The sequence below is a fragment of the Rhineura floridana genome, chromosome 13, assembly GCF_030035675.1.
Source record: "Rhineura floridana isolate rRhiFlo1 chromosome 13, rRhiFlo1.hap2, whole genome shotgun sequence".
Lineage (NCBI taxonomy): Eukaryota > Metazoa > Chordata > Lepidosauria > Squamata > Rhineuridae > Rhineura > Rhineura floridana.
The window spans coordinates 40,161,809-40,182,166 of NC_084492.1; the positions used below are offsets into that span (position 1 = coordinate 40,161,809).

Below are 20,358 nucleotides of genomic sequence, written 5' to 3' on the forward strand. Positions count from 1 at the left end.
CTGCCCGTTGCTCGTTTGTTCCTTCTCCCTACTTGCTTACGTTTGGAACTCAAAGGAGCTGGCATGGTGCACAGCTGGGGACCCTTCCACTAACTTTATAGTTAAAAAGTGGCGGCTGGCAACCCCTGGGCCTGAAAGGGCGGCCACGGAGGACACTGGAGGTGGGGCCCATTTGTTTTGGTGGTTTTCTCACCACTGGCCTGTCTTGCAGAGATACTGTGGATGCTTAAGCAATGTGGTAGTAAGCTCACTGGTAGGGCTCTGTTCCACCTCGCCCTAATGACTAGCCTTCCATGGTACCAGAAAAGCCTACTGAGCTCTAAGCTCAGGCAAGTAGGCATCAGTACCAAGCTGTAGCAAATTGGTCTATTGGGGTTGAAACAAGAGATGATGGTACCTTTTAGACTTGAGTGGGTGTGGTGGGGATGGAGGCTTACTTAATGTGTCTGCTCCAAAGCCAGCCTCAGACAAGCAGCACAAATCAGGCATTGCGCTGGGATAAGTCCCTCCCTTCTCCGACTCCCCCACCCCCCAATTTTGCCTAAAGTTTGAATCCAAGATGTTAAGGGAAGGGACAGCCATGAAGCTGATGTTGTCTATACAGGGGAGGTCAAGAACTACAGCTTCTTAAAAGGAAATTTCAGTATCAGAAGGAACATGTAGTGCAAAACTAGGGATCTGCCTTTTTTTTTTTTTACAATAATTTTTATTCAAATTTTCATAAAACATACAAAACAAAATCATAAAACATTCAAAGACAAAAAACAAAACAAAACAAAAATGATTAAGCAAAAAAATAAAATATTGACTTCCCATTTGTCACAGATCAAATCAGTTATAAGTCTACAATATATAACAATCCTGTCTCTTAAATTATATTATAAAATCACTTTCCTCCAGTAGGTATCTTAATTAATCATCAAATCTCATAAACATTACTTTATTCTTTCCACAAAAAGTCAAAGAGAGGTTTCAATTCTTTAAGAAATATATCTATCAATTTTTCTCCAAATAAACATTTCGATTAATCCATCTCATCAAAATCTGTTAGGTCCAATAATTTCAATAGCCATTATTCCATTATCCCTATTAATTTCATCTTCCATCTTCAATAGTCCTGTTAAGTCCAGTAATTTCAGTGTCCAATCTTCCATTATCAGTATTCCATAATAATCTTGCTGTCATAGCCATAGTCATATAATAAGAGTCTGATGGGAATTTCCTCTATCCCAAATATTTTCTTGCCATCCATTCTAAATAAGTTGCTGAAGTACTGTTGTAAAGTCATATCTCTGTTCTTCTTTTTTACAAAATGCACTGGCTCATCTCTTGAGAGTTTTTCCATTGTCACATGGCTGCAGTTAATTCCATAGATTTTCACTATATCAAACTCCATCACGTCATTCCAGTCCAGAAGATTATCCAAGCCATTGATAACTTTATCTCTAATATCTTCATTAATTTCTTCAGAGATAACGTTAAATTCCAAACAGTAGATTTTATTTCTAATATCCATAAACTCCAGATCTTTTTCCAATTCCACATTTGTTCCAATCTCCAGGGCTTGTATCTTCCCTTTATTTTTTCTTTTCTCATCTCTGATCTCATTCTCCTCTCTCACAGGATCCCCTATTTCTTTAAGCTCCTGCGTCATTTTGCTCAGTTCAATTTTCAGCTCCTTACTGCCCTGTCGCAGGGTTTGTTTCGTTATCTCAATCTCATCCATTATTTTCTGAAACATAATTACTTCCAGATTCTCAGCCACTTTCTTGATTGCCATTTTTAAAACCACGAAAACAAAGCAAAACAGAAGTAAAGAAGAACCACTTCTTATTTCAGCAACAATTGGGTTAATATTCCAGGCTTGATGACATCACAGTATAAACAGAGCAGCCTGCCTTATCTCTCTATGTTCAAGAATACAAAACAAATTTGGTTCCCAGCATCAAAACAGTTAGTGGCGTCGTGAAGAAGCAGATTCGTCGAAATAAAATAGACCAAAAAGAGAATAGTCCCAGACAATATAACATTCCTCGGAATAGAAATCCCTCTTCTGTTTATATCTTTAGAATGCACTTCCAGGACAGCTTTTTGCAACAGAAACAGAGATAAGCTGTTAATTTCGTGAATAACAGAGAAGAGTTATAGCTCACCCAGGAGTACTTCAAAGCCGATCAATCTGACAAATCTCCTTTTGCTGCAACAATTTAAACCAAGTAAGAAAAATAATAGAAAGAAGGGTGCTTGCCTGTTAGTCAGTTTTCTCTTTGAAGAAAAGATAAACGTATCGCATTAAACAGATAGAGCAAAAGTTTGGAAGTCCGTTCGGCATTGTTGGCTGGACCTTTTCTCATAAATTAATGAAATCCAGTCCTCCCAACAAAAACAGGCTTTTGAGGTTGATCTCTACGTTTCTCCCTGCCCGGGAGAAATTTCATCAGTCAAAAAAAAAAATGTTCTGACTGATTTATATCTGAATAAGCTTCTTTTGAGGCGGGAGCCCGTCTCAAAAGCAGGCACAAGCGAAGTCACCCTTCCCGGAAGTCCAAAACTAGGGATCTGTCTTGACATACGGAACAAGTTCCCCATTGGAGATCTTCAGGGTTTTAGGGCACAGAATGCTTGGAGCGCAGTTTGTTTATGGCTCTGTCCTCCTGAGCCATCTTTAGTTGCTTATCTTGACAATCACGTTTGACAGTAACCCTCTGGGTTTTTGCTCTTGTCTGTCACCAGGCTGCTTGCACTCTTTCTCAACAGTTTGTCTATTTGCTGAGATCAGGGATGCTTTTCTAAACATTGGCTGGCCTGGAATGTTTTGGAGAGAGTCTAGTAAACTGATTTGCATAATCAAGTTTCTTTAACATTGGCTTTCTAGCAGTGTTTCATCAACAGCCGCCTGTCTCATGTATAAGAGAGAACCCAAAAGCCTTAACAACATCAATGCAAAAGGAAGAAAAAAAGGGGGGGCGCCAGCAGTCAAATTGGTTGTATGGGCCGCTCTGTGAAGACTGGCTTTATAGGCTTGGGACTCTTCTTGTATCTTTGTTGAATTTAACTGATAAGGGGACAAGGTACATGTATGTCTCTCAGCTCTATCTATCTCTGTAAATCCAAGGTTCAGATCTTGTTGTCTTGGAAACAGATCTATCTGGAATAGCAGTTATGAAAGGAAACACTTGAGAAGCTGCCTGGTTCTCAGAAGGGGGTTGGCTTGTGAAAACATTGTGCATCGGAAAGACGGAAAGAGTGCATGTTGAGAGTGATCATGCTGGGGCCGTTCCTTTCTTAAAACCTTGAGCCTATGTTAGAAGTTGTCATTGACTGTTGCTCAAAATAGCTGCTGCTGTTGCACGAGCACCTTGGAGCTTTATTTTTTCATTTCCTGAAGACAATTACAAACCTGGTTTTAGTTTGTGCAAGCTGATTTGCCTGGTGTATACACAGAATACCTATATTGTTTTTTAAAAAGGGGTCCCCATAACAAAATGTTGCCATGTGGAGCATTCCTGTTCAGGTTTCCTTCCACCTATTCCATTCCGTTCCCAAAAGAGTCAGTCAGTATCTGTGCCCACTGAGCATGCTTATCCTCATTGGGCTGTTCTGGGGACTTTCTCCCCCCATCATGTTTTTTCTAAAGGGTTTTTTTGGGGGGGGGGCATTTCCTCTGCCCCGTTGTACTTTTTCAAACGTTGGGACTGCCTCGGGCCTGCAGCAGCCTTGAATGGTGCCTTTTCGGCTTCATCAGTGGCCAGAGAATGAGTTCTATGTTCCAACTTCACTAAAATTGCACAGGAAATCAGACATATTCAAAGTGACCGTCTGAACTATATCAACTGTCCTAATAATGTTGCTTCCTCCCTGCTAAAACAAGATCAGCACAGCACATGTCTTCTATTATTTGGGCTGATTGCAGGTGTCGCCACCACTCACCATATGCTCAGAGGCACGTTACCAAATTCTTCCAAGCTACACAGGAAGTGGATTGGACTGTGAAAGACCAACCCAAATGGTGTTTGCATTTTGACCAATTTGTAGGGCAGTACAATATCTCAGAGAGGAGGTCAGGTCTCCTGCTCCCCTGGTGCATTCACTATAGCTGCCCAATTTCCCTGCTTTTTAGTTGTGGGCTATAGGTACGTACTTAAACTGCAAGGTTTTTTGCCTATTAATGAATATATACAAATGGTGCCCTGCAACAAAATGGTCTATGCCGGGAGAGCCTTCAAAGCCATTTTTCCCAGGCAGGAAGTTGCCCAGAGTGAGTTGGCGAGACTATGAAGGAACAGGGTGGGTGGGTCAGGAATCAGCTGGGAAGAGAGGAGGGGAATGGGCAGGTGACTTTACATGTATATCTCCCTCCAGTCTCCTTTCCCAGCTGTTCCTTTCCCCCTCCCACCTGGCTTTTCCTCTCTACAAAAGCAACAGAGGCCTTGTAAGGCCTTAAAGGCTCACCAAATTGGCCATGGACAAGCGCCCATCGATTCTCCCTCTGTCATGGGTCTGTTCTCGTTTTGGCTGCGTGCATGATGGTACTCTAAACTGAAGTGAAATTGGGCAGAGGTTGCCAACATTGTGCTCTCCAGAAGTTTTGGATTACAAGTCCCATCAGCATCAGCCCACATGGCTAAGTGGTCACGGGGGATGGGAGTTGTAATCCAAAACGTCTGGAGAGGACCACGTTGGCTACCTCTCGAATAGAGGGTGATGACGATTGTTGGTGAAATTCAAGCTTTCTTCCAATTTCCAGAGAGTCCCCTGCCAGTTCCCCACTAGCACAGCCTTTGTTCTGATCAGACACCAGCCCTGCCTGACGTTGGGCCCTGTTAGGATGCTGCCGGGAAGCCTGTTTCAGGGAAGAGTCAGCTTCTCTTCCTCTCCTTCCCGGTTTTTTTTTTGGGGGGGCATACCTCAATGGTGGAGCACCTCCAGGCTGGATTACTGTAATGTGCTGTATATGGGGCTGCCATTGAGGCTGGTCCAAAAGGTGCAGCTGGTGCAAAATGCAGCGTGCAACTGCTCACTGGGGCAGGGTATCGCCAACAAGCTGAAAGAATTGCACTGGCTACCTATTAGCTACCTGGCCAGGTTCAAGGTTCTAGTTGTACAAGGCCCTATGCAGCTTGGAACCAGGACACCTGAAAGTCTTACCCCTTATATACCCAGTCGATCGCTGTGCTCTGCAGATGAGGGCCTCCTGTAGATACCAAGTTATCAGGAGGTCCATTCCGCACAACATAGGAAGTAGACCTTTAATTTAGTGGCACCGAACCTTTGGAAGTCCCTCCCCTTAAACATTAGACAGGCACAATCTCTGTTGTCTTTTTGGCGCCTACTGAAGACCTTCCTCTTTCAACAAGCGTTTTAAGCAGAGACCTTATCCCAGTCTGCTTCTGTGCTGGATTTGCTTTTTAAGATGTTTTTAAAGCTGTTGTTTTCAAAAGAAGCTTTAAAGCTTATTTTGAAATATGATTTTAAAAGGTGTTTTGTTTTAATATGTTTTAGAGTTTTTGTTTTGCCACCTTGGGCCCCTTCTAGGAGGAAGGGTGGGATATAAATAATTAAATTAAATCCCAGGTCTCAGTCCCTGATAGCATCGCCATCTAGGGCTGGGAATGCCCCCTTCCTGAAACCCTGGAGAATCACTGCTAGTTGGTATAGAGAGGGTAGGTGGACCCAGAAGTCTGATTCCATTTAAGGCAGCTCCCTATGTATGGTCTTGGTGTTGCTGTGCAATGGAGTAGAAGGCAGTCCTTGGGTAGAAAAGTGGCGACGCTAGTCAGCCCTGTCATTTAAAAGAAAAGGGCAAACCTGGTACCACCCTCAGCAACGGGCTCTTTGTTTTTCTTTGCAGTTGCTTAGTGGACACTATCCTGTGTGCCGTTCTAAGTTGCCCCATCTCAACAATGGATTTATTTATACTGTACAAGTATTTATACCATCCTCTTACAAGACGTTAGGGTAATGTACAACAAGATTTTGCCACCTTGGGCTCCTACTGGGAGGAAGATCAGGATATAAATCTAATAAATAAATCTTTTTAAATGTTAAAAGTGGAACAAAACAATCATTAAAATGACTGGCTACTTCAAAAAATAACGACCTTCATAGGACTGTTGGCATATAAGTCTTCAAAAGATGCCTGAAAGTCAGAAGTGAAGGTGCCTGCCAAATCTCTGCTGGAAGTGTGCCACAGCACAGCACTGGCAACACAGGACACTCAACAACGCTCCTTGGGCTGATCTCAGTGATAGGGCTGGGGTAAGGGCTCTGGCAGTCCTTCAGGAACCCTCCACCCAAGTTCACAGCTTTGTATATCAGTGCACGTCTTGAACCTGGCATAGTAGCATATATTGAAGGTATAAAAATGCTGTCACAATGCTGAAAAAGGGGTAGCCAAAATGATCAGGGAGTTCGAGCACCTTCCTTAGGAAAGGCCAAAGTGTTGGGGCTTTTTAAATCTCCCCCTCCTGAAAAAAACATTAGCAAGTGAACCCAAATGCACTAATCCTCACCACCCACTGAGCTCAGTGGAATTTCCTTTGGAATAAACATGCACAGGATTGCACTGTGAACGTAGGCCAGGGCATTATAGGGCTTTATAAAATTATGTGTATCTTGTGAGAGCAATTTTACTCCTCTCATATCAATGGGACTTGGGGGGTCAGCTAATGCAATCAACTGGCAGGAGATTGAGGCCAACAAAAGAAAATGCTTCTTCAGTCACTGTGCACATGTATGGTATTTGCTGCCGCAAGATGTTAATGCCTGGATTGTTGTTGGCCACCATGATCAAAACAGCTATTGATAGATAATTATGTGGAGAAAGGAGTAGGAGGGGTCTCTCAATAGCTATTTAATTAAAGTGGCCAAATGGCAGCTCTAGGCCAGAGGTGGCTCTCTGAAAACCAGCCACTAAGGTGCAAACAATTGGGGGGGGAGTGTTGCCTACAAGCGTTGCCCTTGAGCTTTCTAGAGGCATGTGATTAGCCCCTGTGGAAAGCAGGAAGCTGAAGCAGACAGAGCTACTTATTATTTATTAAATGTATATCCAACCCTTCCTCCCAAAAGGAGCCCAGGGTGGCAAACAAATATTTAAAAACAATTCCAGTATAAATGCAGACTGGGATAAGGTCTCTCCTTCAAAGGCGTAGAGGAAGGTCTTCAGTAGGCACTGAAAAGACAACAGAGATGGCGCCTGTCTAATATTTAAGGGGCGGGAATTCCAAAGGGTCAGTGCCACTACACTAAAGGTCCGTTTCCTATGTTGTGTGGAATGGACCTCCTGATAAGATGGTATCTTCAGGAGGCCCTCACACGCAGAGCGCAGTGATCAACTGGGTATATCAGGGGTAAGATGGTATTTCAGGTTTCCTGGTCCCAAGCTGTATAGGGCTTTGTACATCAAAACCAGAACCTTGAACTCTTCCCATTAGCTGTTTGTGGTCTGGTCTAGCAGGGCTCTTGTATGCTTAGAGCAGTTCTCCCCATATGGCTGCCATCCAGATGTTCTGGGCTGCACCACCACCCAGCCCCAGCCTGCACAGCTGCATGATGATGACTGAGGCTGATGGAAGTGTGGGCTGGGGCTAAAAGGAGTTGTAGTCCACACTATCTAGAGGATTCCTAATGGGGAAGGCTGGTTTAGGGAATAAAACTTTGCTTGAGAGCGAAGGAGGTGCAAGAATCTTGCTTATTATGGTTGAGAGATGGCAAGTTTGAAGGGAATAGGACAAGGAGGTGCTGCCTTTTAGATCTTAAAAATTATTATTATTATTATTATTATTATTATTATTGAGGTGGAAAGAAATATTGCAGAATAAAAACGTTGTCAGCTTCCAATTTGGGTTGAGGTTGTTGAGGGTCAGGTGTCTTTCCCATTTGTGCTAGTTTCTGGCCCAGGAATGGGAGGGAGGTCTACTTGTGAACAAGGCTTCTGAAGGGGAAGTTATAGCCTTGGCTGATGTCCTGAGCTGTGGGGAGTGGAGTTAGGCAGGAGAAGTGGAGACAAATGACCGGCCTTGATGGCTCATTGTTTATTTGGCATGAGGCTGACTGTACATTCCTCTGCATGTTCTCAAAAGACAGTCCCACTGTTTTGAAGAGGCCTTTCTCGATTGCAGCATGAGGTCCTTCTGGATAAAAATGGCTTACCTGCCCTGGGCTTAAGAAGGCAGGTAATGAGTGTAAGCAGGGATGGCTTGATGGAGCAGCATCTGCTTGTGGAGCAGCCGTTTCAAGAGGAGAGAAGCCGCTCCCGTCAGCCTGCCTGCTTCTAGAAGAAACCTTGGCCACCACCTGTCATTCAGGCTTGTCCTTGATGCTTTTCTCCAGATACTCACAGGAGCTGGTGTTTAATCTCCCTTGCAGTAACTCTAACCAAGTATATACAATATGGAGTTTTGTTGTGCATAACAAAAACGGGACTGGTTACAGAAAGAAACCAAGATTTTAACTAAGGGTTCTAGAGGCAAATTTGCAGATATCTCAAAAGAACATGAGCAAAATTGAACCTACAGAATGTTCAGTACAATTCTGCCTCACATTTTCAAAACGCCCATGAACGTCCCAAATGGAGGTTGGCTGTTATCAAAGGTGCCGTGGACCTATCTCTTCACTGTGGGAGGCTGTGTGTGGCTCCAGAACTGGCCTCCACAGACACTTATGGACCCACTGTTAAAGACCTTATCTTGGAAGACAATCTTACTCGGCCACAAGTGATCGCCACTGAAAATGACTATTTCTACATGAAAAAATGGGTACCAGCTTTCTGAAACATCTCTCCCCCTCATTTTTAGTTCCAGACTCAATTTTTTTGTTGCAAGTAATCTTGTGCAGGTGTATGTTCCCTTTTTCACTGCCACAGCTTTTGCTGTCATTCTTTTGTGGGATGATTGCTACTACCATCAACCGGCAATTGCTATTCTTGCCCCATGCCCCACAGCCATTTCCAAAAACTGGGGAACCAACGTTCTAGTGGTTTCTGTGTCAAGAACAATTTTATATGTTTTAGACATCCGTCTTTTTATATAATGGTTGTGGGGATGTCCGATAATGGCCGTTCCAACTTTGTATAAGATCTATAAATATGATCGTGTCATGCCACTCCTTGGAGATAAGCTTTTTATTTATAAAAATATTTTTATTTCTTCTTTTTTTTAAATGGCAGTGTGAATCCCCTCTAGCATACCTCCTGATAGAAAATCAAATTTCTATTTATATTCAATCAGATTTTTATCTATTGGCAGTCTTTCCACCTTGGAATTGCCTAATGAATACAGAGCCCCTCAGGGCTGTCCTGCTGTCCTGAATGTATGAATGGAAGGATAAATGTCGCTGTTTATTTGTTTGGCTCATGTAGAGAGAGAGAGTGAGAGGAGGGTCTGCATGTGCAATCCTGTGAGGATTTTGCTGGAAGAATGTTCCACTACCTCTCCCAGGGAACTATGCACCCTTAGGCTCCCGGCTTATATTGAAGCTCCTGTCTCACCCCTCCGCTTGGCCGCTTCCTCCGAAACCCTGAGCGGCCCGTCGAACCATCACAGACGCTGGGTGCCGACGCTGGTGCTGATGCCGCGATGAAGGCCACGAAGCGCCCCATCTCGTCTTCCCCTTCCAGGAGGAAAGGGAGAAGCAGCGGGAGGGGAGAAGTCCCGTCCCGACCCCCTCTGTCCTCGGGGGAAAAGAAAGAGGCCCCTGGCTGGCTTGAAGGGGGGCAGAGGAAGGGTGTCTCTTCCAGGCGCCTGCCGCTCCTGACTACGAAAGGGGCTGCTTGCCCGAGGGGGGCGCCACTCCCCCCGCGGGGGCCAGAGAGCCCTCTCGTCTGCGCTGGGGCCGGCCAGGGGTCTCCATCCCCAGCAGCAGCAGCAGGAAGAGCCTGGCCCGTGTGGCCGCCCTCCTGCCCCCCCTCCCGGCCGCGGTGCTAAGTCGCCACGAATCTCTGGCCCGTGGGCAGCGCCATAAATACCGGGCTGGGCCGGAGAAGCAGAGCGCCACGCCACGCCGCTCGGCTCCTCCCCCTGGGGGTCACCGATGGCCCCCCGCGGCACGAGGCCGAGGAGAGCATCGGGCGAGGCTGAGTCCGGCCCCGCGACAGCTGAGGCGCCCGTCCGCCCGTCGAGCAGGCTGGAACCGCGCCGGCGCCCCTGGCACGACGGGGCCGCCATGCGCTCCACGCTGGCCGAAGAGAGCGCCCTGTGCGCCTCGCCGCTGCACGCCTGGCTCTGGCGCGCCGTCGGAGGAAGAGCCAGCCCCCCAGGTAAGCCGCCGGCGCGAGCGAGCGGGTCTAGCGCAGACGGACGGCGGGTCCTTGGGCTTACTTGAGCAGGGAGCCGTCGCTCCCTGAAGGCGTCGGAGCCACACCGCTGCCGGGATCTGAGCCGGCTGCGACTGCGCAGGGACTCCCTCCGGCACCGAGGGGGGCAGGCGGGGGCACCGCCGCCGCCGCTGCCCCGCAAGCGACGTCAAGAGGGGCCGTTTTCCGACGGCAGAAGCGCTCCCGCCACTGATGAAGCCGCTCGGGGCCTCTCCCCCATCCGCCCATCTCTTGGCTTTGCGGGGGTCCCGACGAGGCCCCTGCTCTCTGCTTTGCCTGCTCCGCGGCATCCTTCAAAACGAGCCCGCGATCCGGCGCCGCGCCCTCCTCTCCGACCACCTCTGACGGCGCTCCAAGAGAAGGCCCCTTTGGGCTGTCTTTGGTTCAAGCGGGGCGCCCCCCCCGCCGTTCGCCCGGTCCAGGCCGTGGGCAGCCTTCGGCAAGCAATCCCAGGGTTTTCCTCCGCCTCAGACAGTTGGGAGCCACGAAATGTGCCCCCCCCCGCCATCTTGCTAGGCTAATTGAGGAGCTGAAAGGCCACCCACTGAGACCGGGACGAAACGCCCGTGGCCGAGACCACGAAAACCAGCAAATACTGGCTGGGCCCTTTTGCCCCGAGAAGAGCCTGCCAGCGGAACATCTGACTGGGATAAACGTTAGATCCCTCCCTCCTACCCCAATATCTGTGGCTGTCAATCATTCTCTTATCATAAGAAGAGCCTGCAGGATGATGATGATGATAATAATAAATAATAAAATTTTATTTGTGAGTCGCCTGTCTGGCCGAATTAACGGCCACTCTAGGCGACGTACAATTTCACAGTAAAATACAATAAAAGCCAATGAGGACCACAACAATAATATTACCATATTAAAAGCTAACCCACCCCAGAGGTCCCGTAGGCCTGCCTGAACAGCCAGGTCTTTAAGGCCCGGCGGAAACCTATCAAGGAAGGGGCATGGCGGAGGTCAAAAGGCAGGGAGTTCCAGAGGGTGGGGGCCACAATCGAAAATGCCCTCTCTCTGGTCCGCACCAGCCTCGCTGTCTTAACTGGCGGGACCGAGAGAAGGCCAGGGGGGGCCCAGACAGTCCAGCCGCCTGTTCTCACAGTAGCCAACCCAATGGCCAGTATGGGAAGGTTGCAAGCAGGACCCTGGCGCAAGAGCAACCTCCCCTCTCATCTGTGAATTTGTCTAATCCTCTTTCAAAGCCAGCCAAGTTGGTGGCCGGCACTGACTCCTGTGGAAGCAGATTCCACAGTTTCACCTGCACTGTGTGAAGGAGTCCTTTCTTTTGTCTGACCTGAATCTTCCAATATTCAACTTCATTGGATGTCCACCAGTTCTTGTGTTAGAAGGGAGAAAAACGTCTCTCTATGCACTTTTTCCATGCCATGCATAATGTTACACACACTTATCACTGGCCTTAGCAAGATGGTGGGGGTACATTTAAGAGTGTTGCAGCTCATCCTGATGCCTCCCCAGGGTCATGCCACACACACACACACCCCATCCAAAATGCAGGCAGTTGTGTGAAGAATTTTGACTACAAAACTGAAGGAAGAGTTACTAGCAGTCCTTCAAGGAGGAGTTCTGTGGCATCATAAAGTTCTCTGTAGCTGAGGACTGACTTTCGTCCTAGGCAGATTCACCTGAAGGAAGCACCATGCAACACAGTCCTGCTCCCTTCTAACTGCATAGGTTCAACTTGAAAAACCTCTCAAGCCAGCAACTTTTAAGAAATGCAAACCATCTTGCAAAGGTGCTACCGTTTAAATTGGTAGCCTGAAGTAGGAATCCTATTAGAGAGAAAAAAGGGACTCGAAAGCCTCATTATCACATTGTCACCACATTCACTTGCTAAAGCAAGTGACTCTGCTGCAGATGACATAATCTCTGAAAGTGCTCCCTTTCCAGGCCAGAGAGCCCAGGGCAAAACCTGGCTACCGATGGGAGTGGGACCTCTACTCTACAGCCCCCTCCCCCGCAATCAAATTGCTTACCAGGGAGAGAGTGGCAGGCTGCTGTTCTCTGTCACCTGAAAATTTAACTGATTGATGGGGGGGGGAACTGTCAAGCCTTGCTATTGTTTAATATTTGGATATGTTCAACAGTCTGGTGGGCACCAAGTAGTTTCAGAAGCGGCTTACCTGTTAAGGGGCGATTATTTCCACAGGGGAGGGACTGCCACACACACAGATTTCTGACAATATTTGTAGTTGAATATTAGATCAACTTTTTTACAAAGCAAACATGAATAGTGCTTGAGTTTTGGGGGGAAAGGGCCCCCCCTTTTGGTTAGCATTTAGTTACACAGCTATGACTAAACTTGGGGGAGTTGGGGGGACGGAACTCATAAATGGTATTTCAGGTCCCATAATTTGAGCACTGAACACTGGCGTCAACACTGTTATCTTTTCGGCGCCAGGTAAAGACTTTCCTCTTCTCCCAGGCATTTTAGCATGTGTTTTTAAATTGTTTAAAAATTTTAAGTTGTGTTTTAAATTGTTTTTAAAAGATGTGTTTTAAATTTGTATATTTGTTTTTAATGTTTTTAGTTACTGTAAACCGCCCAGAGAGCTTCGGCTATGAGGCGGTATATAAATACAATCAATCAATCAATGTCTGTAAAGGAACACGATAGATTGAGCTATGAGCAGATTGAGGGCAAACATTAAATGATGTTAGCCCTGTAATTTTATTTTATTTTTTGGTTGGTTAGGAGAGAATGTCATGAACTAATGAGTGAAAACAGACAGTTGGGACAGTGAACTGAAGATCTTTATATAGGCATTGTTTTTAATGTGCCCAGGGCTCCTGCTGGGAGGAGGGATGGGATATACATCTAATAAATAAATAATAAATCTAAACAGGGTTTCTTAAATATTCCATTATAGTTGACATGGGTGAATGTAAGCAATGACAAACAACAATCCCTAAAAGAAAATACATTTCAAAAATAGTTGAGACAATCTGGCACCTTATCAACCAACACTAGCATATGCACAGGAACATAAAAGACTGTTAATTAGTATAAATCAGCTTCCTCACTCATCTCCTACCTTCTCCATTCCATCATCTGAATGCATCCTCTTGACCTTCAGAGCTTTTTGAAATAAAGGCAGTGTCTCTGGGCTCTGTGTGTGTGCCTGTTTGTATTCAGCCTTGACTTTTAATGTGTGTGTGTGCGTGTGTGTGTGTGTTATTTCGGCACCTTTCTTGATTCCCTAAGAGAAACTGGGGCACCTATCTGGTGTTTTAGCACTTTCCGCTATGAAGCCGCAGTGCATCTTGCCTCCTTCTTTGCTAATCTGCCATGCCTGGCTAGGAACAGCTGGTGTTGGAACCTCAGACACAAGCACCTAGAAGTGTGAGAGCAGCTCATGCAACATTTGCAGGGAAGACTCAGGGCAGCCTGGCATTTTCCTGCAGATGCCCAGGTTCAAAGACAGTTAGTGTGGTGCAAGGACTAGAGGATTGGACTTTAGGGCAAGAACACCCAAGTTCAAATTCTGCCTCAACCAGGATGCTCACTCTCTCAGCCTAACCTACCTTAAGAGGGTGGTTGTGAGTGCTGGAGTAAGGGAACTGGGACTACGTGCCAGTGCGAGTCTGGCTGAACAAGCAACCCCAGATCAGTTTCCTGGGGTGGCAGCATTCTTTAGGGAGAGAAGCAATGAACTAGTGCACAGCCTAAGAGGTGCATCCCAGAATCCCTTGCAATGGTGGTGAGGCACAGCCCTAGAATCATGCATAGCTGGGTGAGATCCAAGAGTTGCACCCCAGCATTCTCTGCAACATTGCAAGGGCTCCTGGGAGGTGCAGCTGCTATGCATGGGAACCAAGATTTCAGCTGGCCCTGGATAAATGATTGCAAAGGCCTTTGTCCAACACACACACTCGTTCACTCTCCATTGTGAGACAGCATACAAATATTGTCAGTAAAGAAAATGATATAATATAAATAATTATTTTAATTCAGGCTTAGCTTATACGGCATCGTACATAATTTCATAGGCAAATCTGGATAGGTCCCTGGCACCAAGGGGCTTACAATTTCAGGCAAGAAGCACTATCACAGTTCAAGGGCACATTCCAGCCAGCCAAAAGCACTGGACAAAAACATAGAGGAGGGCTGGAAAACAACAGAATGAAATTTAACAGGGATAAGTGTAAAGTTACAAAAAAGAAGCCAAATGCACAGTTATAAGATGGGGGATGCTTGGCTCAGCAAGGATCTTGGAATTGTGGTTGATCACAAACTGAATATGAGCCAACAGTGCAATGTGGCTGCAAAAAAGGGAAATGCTATTTTAGGCTGCATTAACAGAAGCATAGTGTCCAAATCACGTGAAGCATTGCTTCCCCTATATTTGGCCCTGGTTAGGCCTTATCTTGAGTACTGCATCCAGTTCTGGACACCACACTTTAAGAAGGATGCAGACAAACTGGAACAGGTTCAGAGGGCAACAAGGATAATCAGGGGACTGGAAACAAAGCCCTGTGAGGAGAGATGGAAAGAACTGGGCATGTTTAGCCTTGAGAAGAGAAGATTGAGAGGAGATAGGATAGCACTTGTCAAGTACTTAAAAAGTTGCCACACAGAGGAGGGCCAGGATCTCTTGTTGATCATCCCAGAGTGCAGGACACAGAATAATTGGGCTCAAGTTGCAGGAAGCTGGATTTCGGCTGAACATCAGGAAAAACTTCCTAACTGTTAGAGCGGTACGACAATAGAACCAATGACCTAGAGAGGTGGTGGGCCCTCCAACACTGGAGGCCTTCAAAAGGCAGCTGGACAGCCATCTGTCGGGTATGCTTTAGGTTGCGTTCCTGGATTGAACAGAGGTTGGACTTAATGGCCTTATAGACTCCTTCCAACTTTACTATTCAATGATTCTACGGAGAGGGGCGAGGCCTGGTGAGAGTCCTACAGGCCAGACAGAGACCGGGAGGGTTGCATTTAGCCTGAGAATCCCCACCCCTGATGTGGACGCCTGCCTCAGTTCAGAGGGGATTTGGTTCCACAGGAAGGGTGCCTGAGAAGCCCTTCCTGCAGCTGCCTCTAAGTAAGCCTCTGTGCAAATCAGGAGGGCCTTATCCAAAAATCTTAGTGACTGGGCAGCAGGAGTGTGCAGGGTCCCTTCATGATAGTCACGCCACACCCCCTCACAGCCACACCCCCTTTCCCACTTCCCCTCATCTCCCTTGCTCTCTCTGTCATCTCACGAGTCCACACACTCCACAACAGCAGATGTCCCTAGGAGCCCATCAGCACGAAAGAGGAGGCTGTGTGTTAGTTACTGAGAAGAGTCTTCTCAGTGGCTGACTCGCCTCCCGCTTTCCTGGATGACTACAGGATGGTCTGGGGAGAGCTGCTTGCTCTTTCAGGTAAGCTGTTCGCAGGGTGTCCACTGACAGAACCATCCTTGTCTTGTGGGGGGCCCTTTTTTGTGCAAGAGACCCCTCCAGCTTGGCTGTGCAGCCCTTGTTTTGTGCAAGCAATTCCAGTCAGCAGGGAGGAGATGAGGCCAAAGGCCCCGGCGCAGCTCATTTACTGTGTGCTTTTATACCGCCTGATGGTTCTGCTACCACTTAAGGATTTTATTGTTTGCTTTCTGTGCCAGAATCAAGACCAGGAAGCTAGAACCAGGGGTGTAAAAAGCAGTAAACAAGGTTTTTAAAGACTGTTGCTGGTGGTAGTGGTGACCCGGCTTCAAGGTATTACAAAACTTTTAAAGGCCTGCTTCAATAAAACATTGTTTAGAAACAGCTGATAACACTATCATAAGGAGAGTATTGCTCTAGGATATGAGATGGTACACAGCCACTGTATCATGGGTTAAGGCCAGCTGCTTCCAGCGTCCCATTGGCAAATGGATTTAGCCCCACCAATGGCCTCATAGTGTTGCATCTGAGAGGTCAAAAATGAAAGGAGAGGTGGTGGCCTGCTGCAGGAGGATAGATAGCAAAGGTGCTGCAGGGAAGGTGGAATGGAGGACAGAAAGCTGCTGCTTTCCATGCCCTTGCTCAAATAAAGGCACAGGTGAGCCAGAGGGGACGGCAGCAGCTATGGAGCATCACCTGGACAGTCACAGCAATTGCATAAAAAGGCAGGATGCTGGAATGTCATGTCGGAGAGAGGTCCCAGGGATGTAGACAAAAGTGAGTGTGAGAGAGAACGAATGGCTATTTGAAACTGTTGTAGCTCCCGGTCAGTGAGAGCTGGATTATAAGGAGAGGAAAGGGTAAGGAAGCAGGCTTGGTTTAGTAAGCCCCATGGCGAGCTAGGAGATAGGGAGAAGGGCAAGGAAACCACTACACGGGAGCAAACCTTAGGAGCTGTAGGTAGGAAGGGCTGCACTATGGAAAACAGGCAAGCTTACAGATCCTGGGATGAGAAGTGCACCTACACCCAATCGGTGAAGGTCCAACCAGGTGGCCCCTACGAGGAAGATTAACCTGGTTTTCTAAGGATCCTGGGGACCTTGAATGCAATTCTGACAGCAGCCTTCCTACACCTGGTGACCTCCAGTTGTTTTTGGCTGCAGTGGCCATGCTGGCTGGGGCTGTAGCCCAAGTTTGGGAAGGCTGGTTTAAGGTGCTCCGGGAAGGTAAACAGGGACTGAAAAAAGGAGAGGTAGGTGGCAAGACAGAGGAAGTGGAGAAGGAGAAGTGCTTTTGGCATTGAAAAGGCTGTTGGTACAGCACTAGCATTAGTGCTCGACTGACTGGAAATTTAATGATTGACTCATTATTTCCTAGCTGGTGCAGCACCCTCACCACAACTGCAGTAAGGGCACTTCCTTGTGTTGTGCCTCAAAGTCAGAAGGCTGCTTGACAGTCCAGTCCTCCAAGATCTTTGCTAGGCTGGGGACAATCCTACAGTGGAAAGCAGAAATATTCTTTTCTCTGAAAACTCTGCATGTTTACTTGGATGCAAGTCCCATTCTGTCATATGAGCTTCCTCCCAGTTAATTATTCATAAGATGGCAGGCTGAGGAACAAATTAAATGGAAAGAAATATTGAGCAGGGGGTTGGACTCGATGGCCTTATAGGCCCCTTCCAACTCTACTATTCTATGAAAAACATGTGGCGTAGCTGTTTTCTTAAAACCTTGGAGAAGCACCAGAAAGATTCCACTATCGGACTGACCAGACCCATTTAAAATGAAGGCTGCCCATTTGCTACCGGGCCAAGTTCAAGGTTCTAGTTTTGGTGTACAAAGCCCTATACAGCTCAGGACCAGGATACCTGAAAGACCGTCTTACCCCTTATATACCCAGTCAATCACTGCGCTCTGCAGGCAAGGGTCTCCTGCAGATACCATCTTATCAGGAGGTTCGTTCTGTACAACATAGGAAACGGACCTTTAGTGTGGCAGCACCCACCCTGTGGAATTCCCTCCCCTTAAATATTAGGCAGGCGCCATCTCTGCTATCTTTTCGGCGCCTTTTGAAGACTTTTCTTTTTCAACAAGCTTTTTAAGTTGAGAGCTACCCCAGTCTGTGTCAGAATTGCTTAATATGTTTTTTAATAATGTTTTTAACCCTTTTAAAAAAGTTTTAAAAATGTTTTTAATGCTGTTTTGTCTTAATGTATTTTAAGATTTGTTTTTTGCTGCCCTGGGCTCCTGCTGGGAGAAAAGGCGGGATACAAATTAAATAAATAATAAATAATAATAAATACTAATACTACTAATAATAGTGAACTGCATGGGAGGGGGTGGGGAGACAGAAGCACATGCTGCAAGTTCAAAAACTCTGAAGAACATCCTGTGGCAATTCTGGCTGTGTTCTCATGAAGAAAGACAAATGGGAATAGGCCGTCCTGCAGAGATCGCTAAGAAGGAGGGTGCATTTTATTCTTGCATCCCTACACTCTTCATGTACTGCAGGGTTCCTCCTCAAGGAGAGGTCCATGTACAGGGTGGACATCACAGAGATCTCCTTTGGTTCGGCTTTCTGTAGAGGAAGTTGTCCCATCGGGAAGCACATCAGAAGAACGTGCAGCAGCTTCTGTTTGGCAGCGGGCTCATGGACACCTCAAGGAGTAACCCCTGCTCCCTCCTCACCTTGACTCGGGGGTGAGGAATCTTTTTCAGCCCCAGGGCTGCATTCTGGGGGCCACATATCAGTGGAGTGGGAGGCCAGAGGCAAAAGTGGGTGGAGCCATGGATGCGACACTGACTTTAGTGCATTAGGCAACATTCCAGCCATGCAAAAATCAGGTTTCTATACCTCCTCGCACACCCCTCTCTCTCTGTCCCCGTCCAAACAAGCAAAGACGAAAGATCATACTCCAAGGATGCATTCCTGCCAGACCAAAGGATTTGAGGAGGGCTCAGAGCAGCATCAATATGGGGGTCTGGCTTAAGGAGAGTTCCTGAGGGCTAGGTAGAGACCTGGGTTGGTAGCCTGCCTTTGGCACCCCACTCCGGCTTTAACTCCTCCCTCAGTGAAAGTGAAAAGCCAGCTAAGGATTGGTGACATGGAAGTAGTAATTTGTGTAAATGTATCTCTTTCCCTGGAAGGCTCTTGGATGCTCACCACAAAAGAACTGGCCCTTAGAAATATGGAACCCAAAATAACACTGCAGTGGGTTGTTTTTTCAAAAACACTAAACCACACAGAACTAGAGCAGCAGCTTGTGTGTGCACAAAGGCATTGTGAGGCAAAGCCGGCAGGTCTACAACTGTCCTTCCTCTAAGGATGCTGGTAGGGAAAAAAAGACAAATGCAACAAAGGGCTGACCAAACTTAGCAACCAGTCAGGAAGTGCTGGTGTGGCCTGGAATCACAGGTCCTGTTGACAGATTTGCATCATTTTCTGACTTCTTTTTTCCCAAATGATCACTGGAAAATAATCAGCTGGTTCACTCTGGCTTTCAGCATATTAGGGAAGCACCTGCTAATTCTCTCCCTGCTCCACTTGATTAAAATAACTACTGGCTCAGATTGTTAGCTTCCTGCAACTTGCATCATGCGGGCATGCTCTTTCCATAGCAAGGCAGACGTTCAGGTTGCTCTCGGTTTATCTTAATGGGGATTTGCGTATGATTATGCAAATAGGACTGTATTGTTTTTGAAAAGCACTTGAATGGGAACAAACACAGCTGCCTTATTCAGAGTCAGACCATTGGGTCCATCTTACTCAGAATCCTCTACACTGCCATAATTTGGGATTAATCATAAGAAGTGGTGTCTAACATCCTCACAAGTAAATGTAACTGATATGGAACAAACTGATTCCTGGGTGGCTGGAGCAGGGTTATAAATGTGAAAACTGCCATTCCTCGTGAGGATGTCACCAATCCATGACAAAGTAAAAATATCCCACAAGGCAGGTTGAAACGCCATTAAGAAATGGACTCTTTAAACAGCTTCCAGGAGAGAGTGATTTCAGCAGTATCAGAATGTTGTCAAATTCTTTTACTTTCAGCTCTGTAACATTTGTTTTTTCTCTCAGTTTTACAGACACAAGTTGAGTTTGTGTGTGTACATCTAAGCTTAAGGACAAGTGATCAAGGAAGAAGAGGAAAGCTAGGAAAAAATACAGTCTCTAAATGTGGAGGAGGTTGAGAAAAAGGCAACAAAAATGAAAAGCCTTCCGAATGAAGGCAGATTGGAAAGATTGGATTTGTTTCTTTTAGAAAGGATACACAGGGGGGAAGAAGAATGGCAGGGAGAAAACTGTTTATCTGTCTTTGATCATGGGAACATTTGCAGAAAATGAATAATGGCAAATTCACAACTGATAAAAAGAAGTATTTTCCCCACGTTGCTTAACTGGAATGCAGTAGATTGATGTCTCTGTTGGGTGTAACTGAGGCCAAGGATTTGGTGAGGGAAAGCTAGATTCCAGGACATGTATACAGATGGCATTGTAGGGACCATAGGGATTACTGCTAGGGAGTTAACACAGCCACATTTTGGATGGCCCGTCGGTCAAGAGCACATTTCCTGCCCTCTGGAGCTAATCTAGAAGCTCAGGCAAAGGAGGTGCCTCTTTTCATGCACGGAAAGCATGTGTGTGACTCAGCCATG

The 20,358-nt window shown here is 46.5% G+C and overlaps 1 protein-coding gene across 3 annotated transcripts in view; it reads left to right on the top strand.

Moving 5' to 3' along the window:
• The first annotated feature begins 9,536 nt into the window (after positions 1 to 9,536).
• The window catches only part of NFAT5 (nuclear factor of activated T cells 5), an 85,254-nt gene continuing 74,432 nt past the window's right edge, over positions 9,537 to 20,358 (top strand). The window contains exon 1 of one of the 3 annotated variants that reach the window (XM_061594342.1): positions 9,537 to 10,255. In XM_061594342.1, the coding sequence (XP_061450326.1) occupies positions 10,030 to 10,255 (226 nt within the window). In that variant the 5' untranslated portion in view covers positions 9,537 to 10,029. The remainder of the gene's footprint in view (positions 10,256 to 20,358) is intronic. The other 2 variants (XM_061594341.1, XM_061594347.1) reach the window with 2 other exon arrangements.